This window comes from Polistes dominula, unplaced genomic scaffold (assembly GCF_049000335.1).
Source record: "Polistes dominula isolate Pdom_NZ unplaced genomic scaffold, Pdom_raw_medaka contig_32, whole genome shotgun sequence".
NCBI classification, from domain to species: Eukaryota; Metazoa; Arthropoda; class Insecta; order Hymenoptera; family Vespidae; genus Polistes; species Polistes dominula.
In genome coordinates, this window is record NW_028300880.1 from 2,726,481 (window position 1) to 2,739,357 (window position 12,877).

Below are 12,877 nucleotides of genomic sequence, written 5' to 3' on the forward strand. Positions count from 1 at the left end.
TAACGTTAAGAACAGAAAATACTTCTCTTTCTATTTTTTTGAAACATTTTAAAAAAAAACATTGAATGTGCAAAATATGTAAAGAAACTTGTTTGAAATTTGCATTGAAATACGAAGAGACCTTGTAACTTAATTTAATGCAATACAAAATGTAAAAGTATAATGATCTAATATTCAATAAGAGATGACTGGCACGTTTTAAAATACCTTCTTGGTTTTCATCTACAAACTGATATTATTATATATATACATTTATTAATGTAAGTTCCCGAGTGAGTAATCGTAATATATATACGAATTGTTTTATATTACTAACCATAAGGTGTATAATTTTTTATGGACACGATTGCAATTCGTAAGTGATATGTGCTGAATAACAATTAACACACACTAACCGAATAACGGTCTGACTATGCAAACAATTTACGAATGTTTCCTAATACCACACCATGAGGAATTTCAATTATTTATGGTCAGAAAATCATTCGAATTAAAATAAAAAAATAATTACATTATATATATATATATATATATATATATATATATATATATATATATATATATATATATATATATATATATATAATTGGTGAATCATACATTAATATAATAATTAATTGAACCTAATTATTGTATTTCATTAAAGTAAATGAATTGTATTATAATATATTATATATTAAATAATCTTAAAATAATAAATTACTCTAAAATATTAAAATTAAAAAAAAATCAAATTAAATTACTGTATATGTTAATAAAAATTTTTATTTAACTATGGATTTTATTATTAAAAATCTTTAATATTTTTCCACTAAATATATATATATATATATATATATATATATATAGTATTATATACAATTATATTATATAATATTATATACAATAAATTATATAATTATATAAAATATAATAATAATTTAATATCAAATTAATTTAAATAAAATTATATATAATAAATAATATCAATTTATTAATATAATTATTATATATATAATTAATATAACAAAATATAAAAATAATATAACAATTATATATGTAATTAAATAATATCAAATAATATTAAAATAATAAATTACTTTAAATATTAAAATTATTAACCAATCAAATTAAATTACTATATGTTAATAAAAATTTCATTTAATAAAGAATTTTATATTTTTAATATTCAATATTTTTATATTATTATATTATTAGGAATTTATTATAGTTTCAACTTATTATTGCAAGAAACAAAACCAAAAATAAACTTAAACCTTTGATTTCACATAGAAACAATTTCTTTAATTATCTTCCATTTGTTTTGTTTACATTTTTTTTCTACACAAAGGGGGGAAAAAAGAAACGTAAAGTGTGTTTTATTCGACAAGTACAAAGTTATTCTCTTATCCTTTTAACTTTTAGCATGTTTCTCACTTATGGTTTAGTGACTTATCCTATAACCAGAAAGTTTCTTCGAATTTAGGCTGCTTCGTTTCGGTCAGAATAACAAGCAACGTAATAGCCAATGGGAAAGGTAAGAATAATATTCTCTCTCTCTTTCTCTCCCTTCTCTTTTTTTCTTTTTTTTTTCTTTCTTTCTCACTTTCGTGGCTTTTTATAGAACAAAGACCATAGAAAGGTCTCACAAACCCCCCTCAATCTTCACAACACCAAGTGTATACATGGTGCACGACTTCCGGCGCCCTTTTTTTTTACAAGTTTGTTTGAACTTCGTTTATGGTTCAACACCCCCAAAGTATCCCATTATATTTCAGTCCTTCCTTTTTTAAAAACACTTAGGTTATCGTTTCTAAGAAATTATAGGCATAGGTTTACTATAAACAAAATAATATATACATGTATATCCTATTTCTTAAGTTTAATTTTAAAACCAAATGAAAAAAAAAAAAAAATAAATAAACTAAAGTTTGAATAAATATTTTCTAAAATAATACGAGAGTGTATAAAAAAGAATTTACTAAATTCTAATAATAATTCTAAATAAATTATTTTCAATAAAAAACAAATAAAATAGTTCTAATTTTTAAATTCTAAAATAAATTATTTTAAATACAAAAAAAAATACAAATAAAATATTTTAAATAAAATAATTCTAATTTAAAAATATATAATATTTAAATAAATTAATTAAATGTAAAATAAATATTTTAACTAAAATAATTCTATAATTTTTAAATTCTAAAATAAATTATTTTAAATACAAAAAAAAAATACAAATAAAATATTTTAATAAAATAATTCTAATTTAAAAATATATAACATTTAAATAAATTAATTAAATGTAAAATAAATATTTTAACTAAAATAATTCTATAATTTTTAAATTCTAAAAATAAATTATTTTAAATACCAAAAAAATACAAATAAAATATTTGAAATAAAATAATTCTTATTTTTAAATACTAATAATAATTCGAATTTTAAAATATATAATATTTAAATAAATAAATTATATAGAAAATTAATATTTTAAATACAATAATTTTAATTTTTAAATTCTACCAATTCTACCATTCTCAAAATCTATACAAATATTTTTTATCAATTTAAATAATTACAAAAAAAAAAAAATATTCTATCTGAAACACAGAATATTTATAGCTAGAAAAAAAAATAAAAATAAAAATAAAATTAATAAACGCATTCATTCATAAAAAATTTCTTTCCTGAACTCTAACATTTTAAAAATTATTACAAACACTAATTTTAAACGTGCCATAATCAACCTTCTCTACATTCTTCTGTGTCATTTATCTTTCACATTATTATAAAAAAATAAAATATACAGTGAGTCATTGATGTGCAATCTTTTTTTTCATTGGGTTAAATCGTTAAGGTTCAATTAAAGTTCCACGATCAATTTCGCAATCTGTAAATCGTTTACTAGAAACGCGTTTTGATAAAAGGAAAAGATTATTATCCATTTGAAACAAGTTCATAGTAATTTAGAATTGTTCCGAAATATTTGCGTGTGTTTCTGTAAATGTGTGTATGTGTAAAATGTCTGCACGAAATGTCGACCGTCACGGTCACGAAAACTTTCGTCTTAAAACTAAAACAATTATTTCTACGAGAATACCAAATTTATACTCAAATGTTTAAACAATTTTGCTAGATAATATAAAATATTTTTTTATTTACAAATTTTAATTCAAAAAGTCAAAGGTATTTCTCGCAAATATAATATAATTATTTATTTACTTTTTTTGTTTTTAATAATACATTAATATAAAATACGTTTTGACTGATATTTTAATTATTCAATTTAAATCAAATAATTTTGTTTTATTTCAAATTTCTAACAATAAAACAAAAAGTGCAATCGTTGAAGTATTAAATTTTTGTACTTTTAGATAGAATTACGAAATCAGTGAAATAATTTAATAGAAAGTTATAAGAAAAGATGTGTCAACCATAAATTAACTTAAACATACTTAAATAGTTCATAGAGTTATTAATAACTGTTCGCTAAGTAACACTAGCTAGAATTGAATCATTTCAAAACTAAAAAGTCGTTCGTTGTAACACTTGATAAAATAATTTCGTACATTAAAAACAATCTAATCAAAATGATCTTAACTAAACGTACAACGTTGATAATTATACATAATTATTTATACAGAATCAAATATTCAGTATTAAAATCAATTTGAATATTTAATACATTGATAAAAACTAATGATTACATTTAATATCACATAAATGACTCATCATTTTATTTTGTTTTTAAATAAAAATGGCGGAATAAAATCGATGAGAAAAAAGAGGTTTCGTTTCTAGAATCCTCAGTTATGTAAGAGAATAGAAACTGGAGAGATTAGTTGAGGACAGATAGCAAACACAAGTAGAACAGGGCCAATTCGATGCATTCTGGCAGCTTGACCCACAGTAATAAACCTCTTTACAAGAAAAATAAATAGATACACGTATACACACATGATTTTATCTCATTTTTCAATTCGTAATATAATCTATAAAATTATTAAACGCAATACTACAAATACATTTATAATTAATTCTAAATCTAAGAAACAAAACAAAACAAAAACAAAGCAAAACATGCAATCAAAAATTAATCGTACAAATTTAAAAGCATTGATTACAACTAATAATAATTATTAAAATTGATTATAATTAAGCAACTAATGGTGATATTTAATTGCACATATTAAGATGTAAGAAAGATTGAATTAATTGAGTCATAATTAAACCATAATTAAACGTATCTAACAGATATATAAGTTTCCTAACAAAATGATGAAACTTATTACTATTATTAAACAAATATGACACGTGTCTTATTGCAATGTTGCAAAGGAATACAAAATAAAATGTATTATTCATTTTTTTGTTTTGAAAAATTTCTGGATACAAATATGGTTTGTACATTGTTCTTCCCATATAAGTGGTTCTCGTTGAAACTGTTAAAAAATAGGGTCGAGTGTGTCCTACATAGGAAAAGCTTACATGCACGAGATGCACATTTCTAATTCAGGTTAAAATCTAAAAAAGAAAAAAGAACAGGAATATATAGAAAATATCAAGCAGATATCAAATTTATCTCAAATATAATACATGCATAATAATTATCTATAAAAGTCCTGATATCCAATTTTTATCTAAAGAAATAAAAATGTGGTTGTCATAAAAAATAACCTTAATTAGGAAACGTTAAACTATTTAGTAAAAAAAAAGAAAAAAAAAGAAAAGAAAGAGTAAGCAAAGCAGAAATGTTTCTAAACGAGGAATGTTTCTAACCGGGAAATAATCTTTGCTTGAGTGAATCTTCTACAAAGAGAAAGAGAGAGAGAGAGAGAGAGAGGGGAGAAAGGGAAGGATGCTTCTCACCCTCGAAGGAAAAGGCATTGGCCGAGACTCGTATATGTGTGTGTGTTTATATATATGTATGTGTATAAGAGAAGAGAAAAGGACGAAGGAAATATTCGTTTATGTAGTAATATAGTAATATACACACACACACACACATTATATATATATATATATGATGCAAAACATGGTGCGTTCTTTGCGATTGCAGCGCCTCTACTTGCAACTAAAAATCGCTAATTTTCACTAATTTCATTTTACTGATACACTACACTTACAACAAAACACACAAAAATACTTAATTAAATTCTAATAAATAATAAATACATTAAAAATAATTAAACAATAAATTAATGTTAAAAAGTTTGATATATAGGTTAGAAAAAAAAGAAAGATAGAAAAGAGAGAGAGAGAGAGAGAGAGATAGAAATTGGCCGGCATGTTCGATCGAACAGACACAGAAAGACAGGTGTCGCCCCCTCCACCACCTCCCCTCCTACTCCTTCACCCTCCATTCACTCACACACATCAAAATAGATTTTAATTAAGTAATTCTAATATTATTTCTAATACACTCTCTTTATCTATTATTTTTGTCCTTTCTTTATAGAAATTATTAATAATATTATTTAAAAATGAAAATAAAAAACTTACGTTCGAACTTTTGCAAGGTGGTCGAAAAGGTGCGCCGTTATTCCTCGCGCATCTCGCAGTAGTTTGATGCCTCGTGCCGCGAAATAACAACGAAGACGAAGACGAAGACAACAACAATGATGATGATGATGATGATGATGACGATGATAAAGAGGTTGTCTTATCTACGTAGTAATGCATGGAATTTCGTTAAAAACAATTCCCCCTTTATTATATTCACCTTTGTTGTTAATTTATTTCTCCCTCACTTCTTCTTTTTTTATGCTGCACTTTCTTCTTTTTCTTTCTTGTTTACCCCGTTGGTCAGTTGTTGTTGTTGTGTTGTTGTTTTGTGGTTATATCGATGGTAAAGAAATCAATGTCGCGTTTCTTCTTGCACTTGCATCATTGGTCGTACACACACTAAATTATCTTCCCTAGAATTTATTTTAATAATCCATTTAGTATAACGTTGAATTTAATCCTTCACTGAAAACTCACAACCGATTTTATTTACTATGATTTTTTTTCTTCTCACTTACTCGACATACGACATAACATATACACGTATACACATATAGTATATATGTATATGTGTATATGGTACGATGTATGTATATGTGTATGTGTGGATATACTTTGTATTAATTAAAATATCTTTAATGGATAAAACAGAATAGAAAATTTAGTTGAATTATTAATGACTAACCACGCGGCACTAATATACACCAAACTTATAATTTTCTTATCACTTTATCACGTCGATCTTTGCGTCACGAATGCGACCCGGTGCCAGACGACGCGCCTAGCAGACGACATTTTGCCTTTACGCGGAAACCTACGAGACTGAACGAACACGCCCGAACCTACTTTACTCCGACCAACTCATCCCCACTACTCTACTCTCCCACTCTCTCTACCCTATATTACATATATATTCCTTTCTTTCTATTATTATTCTAATATATTTTATACTTCCTGGTCCTATATTTCGTCGGAATAAATTATAAATAATCTCTTTATACAATGACCAGTTATTTTTATTTTGTCTAGAAAAAATCTAAATTTTATCTTATATATTTTAATTTATAATATTTTTATTTATTTGTCAATTAAAAAAAAGTACTTCTCCTACTATATTAAATTTATTATTACTATTAATGATAAACATTTAAAAAATAATAAATTAATTTATTTAATTATCAATGATCTAATTAAATATTTATTTAATAATTATAATATCAAAAATTTTAATTAAAATTTTAAATTAAAATTTACATAAATTATTCATTTTATTTATTATAAAAGTGATATCTGTTCTATTAAATTTGATTCTTACTTTAATTATTAATAAAAATTTCAAAGAAAAATAAAATGTGTTATTTATTGTTTACCTCTTCTTGTTTGAAATCAATAAAACAGGATCGTTCGTGGAAAGAGAGAAAGAGAGAAGTAGAAGGAGGATGATGATGAAAAAGTCGATATCGAGTAGTTTTTTTAATACACTTTCTCATGTATAAGATTCTATCTTCCTTAGGATTGTCAATAGTTTCACATTCTAGTCTCCTAGGGACCGGTTTAAAACGTATCATACTGGAATTTAGCGATGTAACGTGGTAAGGTGATACACCTTAAGTATTATTCTAGTCTTCAAACGTTATTTCGAAATCATTCCATTCACGACTAGTTTCTTTTGACTTTAAGCTTACACGTTACATGTTAAAAATATAAAGAAAAAGAAAAAACAAAAAGAAATAATTATAAGAATGAGAAAGTATGGTTTTACGTAAACGATGAGAGTACTTTTTTTAAATACGAACTGCATGTATAATAAGAGAAAAGTATAATCAACGAATGTATGTGTTAGAAATGTACGTAGTTCATTAAGGTAAATGTACCTTTCATATACATATAAACAAGGAAGAAGACATCAATGAGAGATGGTTTGTAATATTAGAATTTAGGACATCTGTTTTGTCTTCATATTCTTTGTCTCACAACTTCTTTTTTTATAATTCTATCTCTTTTTCTATCTTTCATTCTTAAAGAAGAAGAAGAAGAAGAATAATAATCAGGATTCATAGCAAAAAACATACTTTCCACGACCTAGTATTATCTTTCCTTGAAATAATCACACAAAAGATACTAAATTAATAACTCTCATATTAATTTCAAATTAATTTATCTTTTAAAAATATCGAATAGAATTGTGTATGTTTCTTGATTTAAAAAAATTAAAGATGACTAATGTAAATACTTAAGATATTCTTTTAGCATAAATCAAACTTGACTTATTCAAATGAGAATCTGTGTTTTTCTCTCCTTGTATGTAACGGGGTCGATAGTCCAAGATAATAATCAAGTATTACACCGAGATATAATTTATAATGTGAGACAGATCTATTACGAATGAACATAGATATAAAACATTTTGCATAAAAATATAAAAGAGAGAGAGAAAGAGAGAGAAAGAGAGAGACACACACACACACACGTGAGATCATTTCTATTAAGAATAAACGCTATCGGCTTATTACAAAGAAAAAAATGACAAGCATTGGCTCCCTCTAAAGTAATTGGTAACCTTCGAGACCACTTGTCTTGGTTGATGTCACCACTAAATAAAGGTGATGTCGTCGGTACAAATCTCAATATTTCCTGTCTACGTGTTTTGAACCCCTCAGGGTATTTTCATCTCTCTCACTCTTTCTTTCAACGTGTGACATTAATTCTGGACATGATATTCTATTAACAAGGAAGATTAAAATTGATTGCCAGTGGCTTTTGACTCTTATGTAAAAGTAAACCAGAATTATACGCCATCGTTTATGAGATTTCAGTTTTATTTAATGAATGAATATTAACCGGTTACAAAGCCTATACTTTGCGACCATCACCAATAACACCATCACTACTGTAATTACGTTTATTGGAAGATAATAATTGGCTAGTTACGTTTATCTATGTCATTGATAATGGTTTATCATAATCCTATGATTCAAAGATAAATTAACAAATTGTTGAAATTACCAATACGATCTGATTGATCGTTGTAAATCATTAGGCCTAAGCTTTCCAACTATTAGATTGATAATTAAATCATTTTATCATTGCTTCTTCTGGTCAAACCAGTTCAATATTATCTTGAGATACTTGTTTTTCTTTCTTATTTCTTAGTTGAGCTATAACGTCATCCTTCTGTTTAAGCAAACGTTTCAAACGTTGCACCTCTTGACGGTATTCTGATTTTAATTGATGTGTTCCTACTTTATGTATCCTTATATGCTTTTCCACCAATGCTAATTGATCCTTCGCATCTTTTTGCACAGCCTATGTCATATTTACAATGTTTGTAATGATTTATTTAACAATGACACTGTCATGTTTACTTACGTTTACTTGGTTTTTTAAATTTCCAACTCGATGTGCTATGCTGTCACCGATATACTGAATATCAGCATTTTCTTTTTCCCTTTCGTGCAACAATGTTTTTAATTTTTCTTTCTCCGATGTTACCTTTTCATATTCCGTTACCAATTTTTCACAATATACAGTTGTTTTATTTAATTGTCTTTTATAAGAATCGCGTGATATTTGTACAGAATATACAATATTCTGTACGTTTGTTAATTTATGCTGAGTACGTCTGAAAAAATAAATATTATTTCAATAAATATTAAAACTTATGCTTCATACTATTTAAATTTGTTTGAATTACTTTAAATTACGTTCCAACGTTTTCGTTAGATTTTTTAAATGATTTCTTTCCGCAGTTACTGTTATTAATTGTTGTTCATTATTCGGTTGTGATTCCTCCAATTGTTTTATACGACTAGAAAGTTTCTTCTTTTCTGATTCGTACTGTGATTTCAATTCTTCGAACAATCTTTTACATTCATCCACTGCAGCAATGTGTACATGCACCGGCATAGTTTTGTCGCTGTTATTTTTTAACATCTCATAACCTTCGTTCATTATTTTATATTTTCCTTGAAGATTACTTAATTCTGTTTTCAAAGTTACAACTTCTTTATGCAAGGTTTTGTTTTCTTGAGTCAAAGATTCTATCTTCCTTTCGTACAACGATTGAAATTCTTCAAATTTTTGTTTATGATTGCAAACTTGTTGCATCAACGTATCATTTTGTTCTTTGACCAATGCAGCATCGTTAGAAATTTCTTTGATCTCTTCCACGTACCTATTACACTATACAGTTTTTATTAAAATAAACAATAATGAATAATACAAATCTTATTGTTTTTACAATACCTTTGATTTGAAATTTTCCAGTTCCTTATGTAAAAATTCATTCTCCGATATAATTTCTTTACATCTACCAGTAAAATCATTTAATTCTTGTTCGTATTTGCTTATCAATTCTTTCTTTTCAATTAAATTTTCTTGATAAGCATCCAATAGTGGACCCAAAGCATGCATGTTTACATTGCCCCAAGATTCAAATATCTTTTTATTTTCTCTAACTAATTCTTCTTCATTAATTGCATGAGTATTAAATTGCAAAGGTATAACTTGACCACACGATCTAATTTTATCTTGATACCTTTCCAATTCTGCATTCAATTGATAAATAACTTTTTTAAGAAGCATAGTATCCTCATTTAATTGAACATTCTCGGATTTCAATTTTTGATTAAGATTTAACAAACTATTCTTAGTTTCTTCCAATCGTTGAAAAATATGAGTTGATTCTTCATGATGCAAGTGTAATTGTCTATACTCAGTTTCTTTTTGTTTTAATAGGACATTTAATTCTTCACATTCTTGTTGAACTCGTTCATACTCCTCAGCTAACTTGTGATACTTATCTCGTATTTTAAATATTAATTTATCTTTATCCTTTTGTTCCTCACGATTATCTGAATAATCAAAATTATTTGGGAATTATACAAATTGTAATGATTAAGGTTTAGCAATTATTTATAAAATTACCTGACACTGCATTGAAATCTTCTAACTTGGTCATCAACGTATGATTCTCTTCCATAAGTCTTTCAATTTCTTTACGCAAATGACGTCTACTTTTATTCTTTGGCGAACTTATTCTATCATCACTTTTATCGTTGAATGATAAATCATCAGATTTAAGTTTCGCTTTGTTATAATGGCGTGTTTTATTAGCTTTTCTACGACAATAGGTTAAACCATGAACGGGTTCAATTTCATCTGTGTTTATTCCCTTTTGTTTACTGTGCTATTATAATAATAATTAAATTAGTATTTTTTTCTATGAACTATTTTGTAATTTTTTTTTTTTATCAATGAACATGCAACGCTTATTACAATTGTATAATAAAATTGAATATGTACACATGATAGGTTATATAAATTGTAAATATAATTTATTACCTTAACAACACCATGCTTTTCCATGGTGTCTTCTTTATCATCAATTAAAGTAGTCCCACAAAAATAAGACATTATCTATGTGTTTTATAGAATAATGCTGAATAATATTGTTAGACAATTTCCAAATAAGTTTATGAATGAATTTATTCATGTTATATTCCAAGATATCCAAAATACTTTAATCAAACCTTGCATTACTCCCATTTGAAGACAAATCCAGGTTTTAGGTTTATTATTATAAGGAAATACCATGGCAACGTTGATAAATGCAGAATTTAGGGTTACTACGATATGACAGTTAAAAATTGACATATCTTCTTAGAGGGAGCCACTATCCACTAGAGAAATCAAAGATATTTTTAATAAATTAACAAATAATTTTTTAATTAATATTTTATACCAACTTAATTTAACCTAAAAATATTGTTAATTATTTACATAACATATATGATGTCAGAATTCAACAAATATCGATATGAAATAAATTATTATCGATATCGCTGATAAACGTAGTAGATATCGAAGTATGGCAGGACTTTCGATAAGAGCGCGTAATTCAATTCAATTATTGTATTTTAATATCTTCTATGTAATAAAATATGTTACAAAAAAGGATAAGGATAAAAGAAATAATAATAAAATTCATTATAAGTTAAAAATATTACCAATAAATAACGGAAATGTTTTTTGTTAACTAAGTTGTTATGAAAAAGTTTAAAAATGCAAGTAAGAAGAATTAAAATTTTTCGTATCTTCAATTTTTAGTTTAATAATACGTCTTGGAAATAGTAAACAACAAATTATCGATATTTTTCAATAACATTATGGCCAAAAAAAATTTATCATTGTTTTTGTCAAATATTTAAACACATTTTAAAATTATATATTAAATATATTTTTAACGCATTTTAAAATTATATATAAAATATATTTTAAACATGTTTTGAAATACAAAAAACTTTGAAAATTATAAAACACTGAGAAGAACTTTCAACGTTCGATTTTTCTCGAACGATAAAAAATAAAAATTGAATTAATCGCATGTTTTATTTGTTAACAATTGAATAATTTTATAATTAAATGAAAATTAATTTACTTTAAACATAAGTTTGTATATAATTATTTGACCCTCGACAAAATGTTTATCTTATACAAAATAATTGTTATAATCGAACGAGGAAATAATTTAGCTTGTAATTTCAGTTCTTATCAATTATTATTTTTGTACAAAAAAAAAAAAGAAAACAACAACAAAGGAACAACGAGATAAATAAAAAAACAATTAAGTTGTTAAAAATCGATAATGATAACAATTAAATAAACTACATATTCTTGTTTTATTCCTAATAAAAATTGCGTATCGAATTTTTAATAATTTTGTCCTTAAGTTTAATGTTTTTCTAAAAAAATGTACTTAATAATTAAATATTAATAGATGAATGAATATAAAAATAAAAAATATGTTAATAAAAAAGAATCTTATCATTTATCAATGTAATCCCTTGAAGCTTATAGTTGATTTATGTATATACTTTTTAGATTTGAATTATCATCATCAAATTCAATAGAAATTACAAAACATTGAGCATGTTTTAATCCTATTTACAAAAGAATGAATATAAATTGTGTCTGAGGGATTTAATTAGTTCAAGGATACAGTACCAAGTTTTATTACTAACCACATTTCAAATGTTTTTTTAAATTTTCAATTCAACTATTATCTTACAAACTTATATATTAATATAAATTATATTATATTTATTAATATTGTACAAATTTAATTATATTACATATATTATTATAAAATTATATTATATTTAATAATGTTATACAAATTAAATTATATTGTATTTATTAATATTATATAAATTAAATCATATTATATATATGTAATATATGTAAATGTAAATGTATATGTAAATCATGTTATATAATAATATATTATTATTATTATTATTATTATTATTATTATTATTATTATTATAAATTATATATATATATATATATATATATAACTAGCTTAATTGTATATATATTTAATTATTAA

General features: G+C 24.5%; 1 protein-coding gene and 1 long non-coding RNA gene across 2 annotated transcripts; both read right to left on the bottom strand.

Moving 5' to 3' along the window:
• Positions 1–4,123: 4,123 nt before the first annotated feature.
• Positions 4,124–6,571, bottom strand: LOC149033564 (uncharacterized). Its single transcript, XR_016177536.1, has 3 exons — positions 6,173–6,571; positions 5,485–5,900; positions 4,124–4,506 (listed from the first exon to the last, which is right to left on the bottom strand). It is a non-coding gene; the product is annotated as an uncharacterized LOC149033564 (long non-coding RNA).
• A 370-nt stretch (positions 6,572–6,941) lies between these two features.
• LOC107070491 (centrosomal protein of 89 kDa) lies at positions 6,942–11,305 on the bottom strand. The gene is made up of 6 exons (XM_015328753.2): positions 10,831–11,305; positions 10,414–10,675; positions 9,733–10,340; positions 9,182–9,669; positions 8,857–9,109; positions 6,942–8,793 (listed from the first exon to the last, which is right to left on the bottom strand). Exons 1-6 carry the CDS (start codon positions 10,900–10,902, stop codon positions 8,587–8,589), a joined length of 1,890 nt encoding a protein of 629 aa, XP_015184239.2. The 5' UTR covers positions 10,903–11,305; the 3' UTR covers positions 6,942–8,586.
• Positions 11,306–12,877: the final 1,572 nt, after the last annotated feature.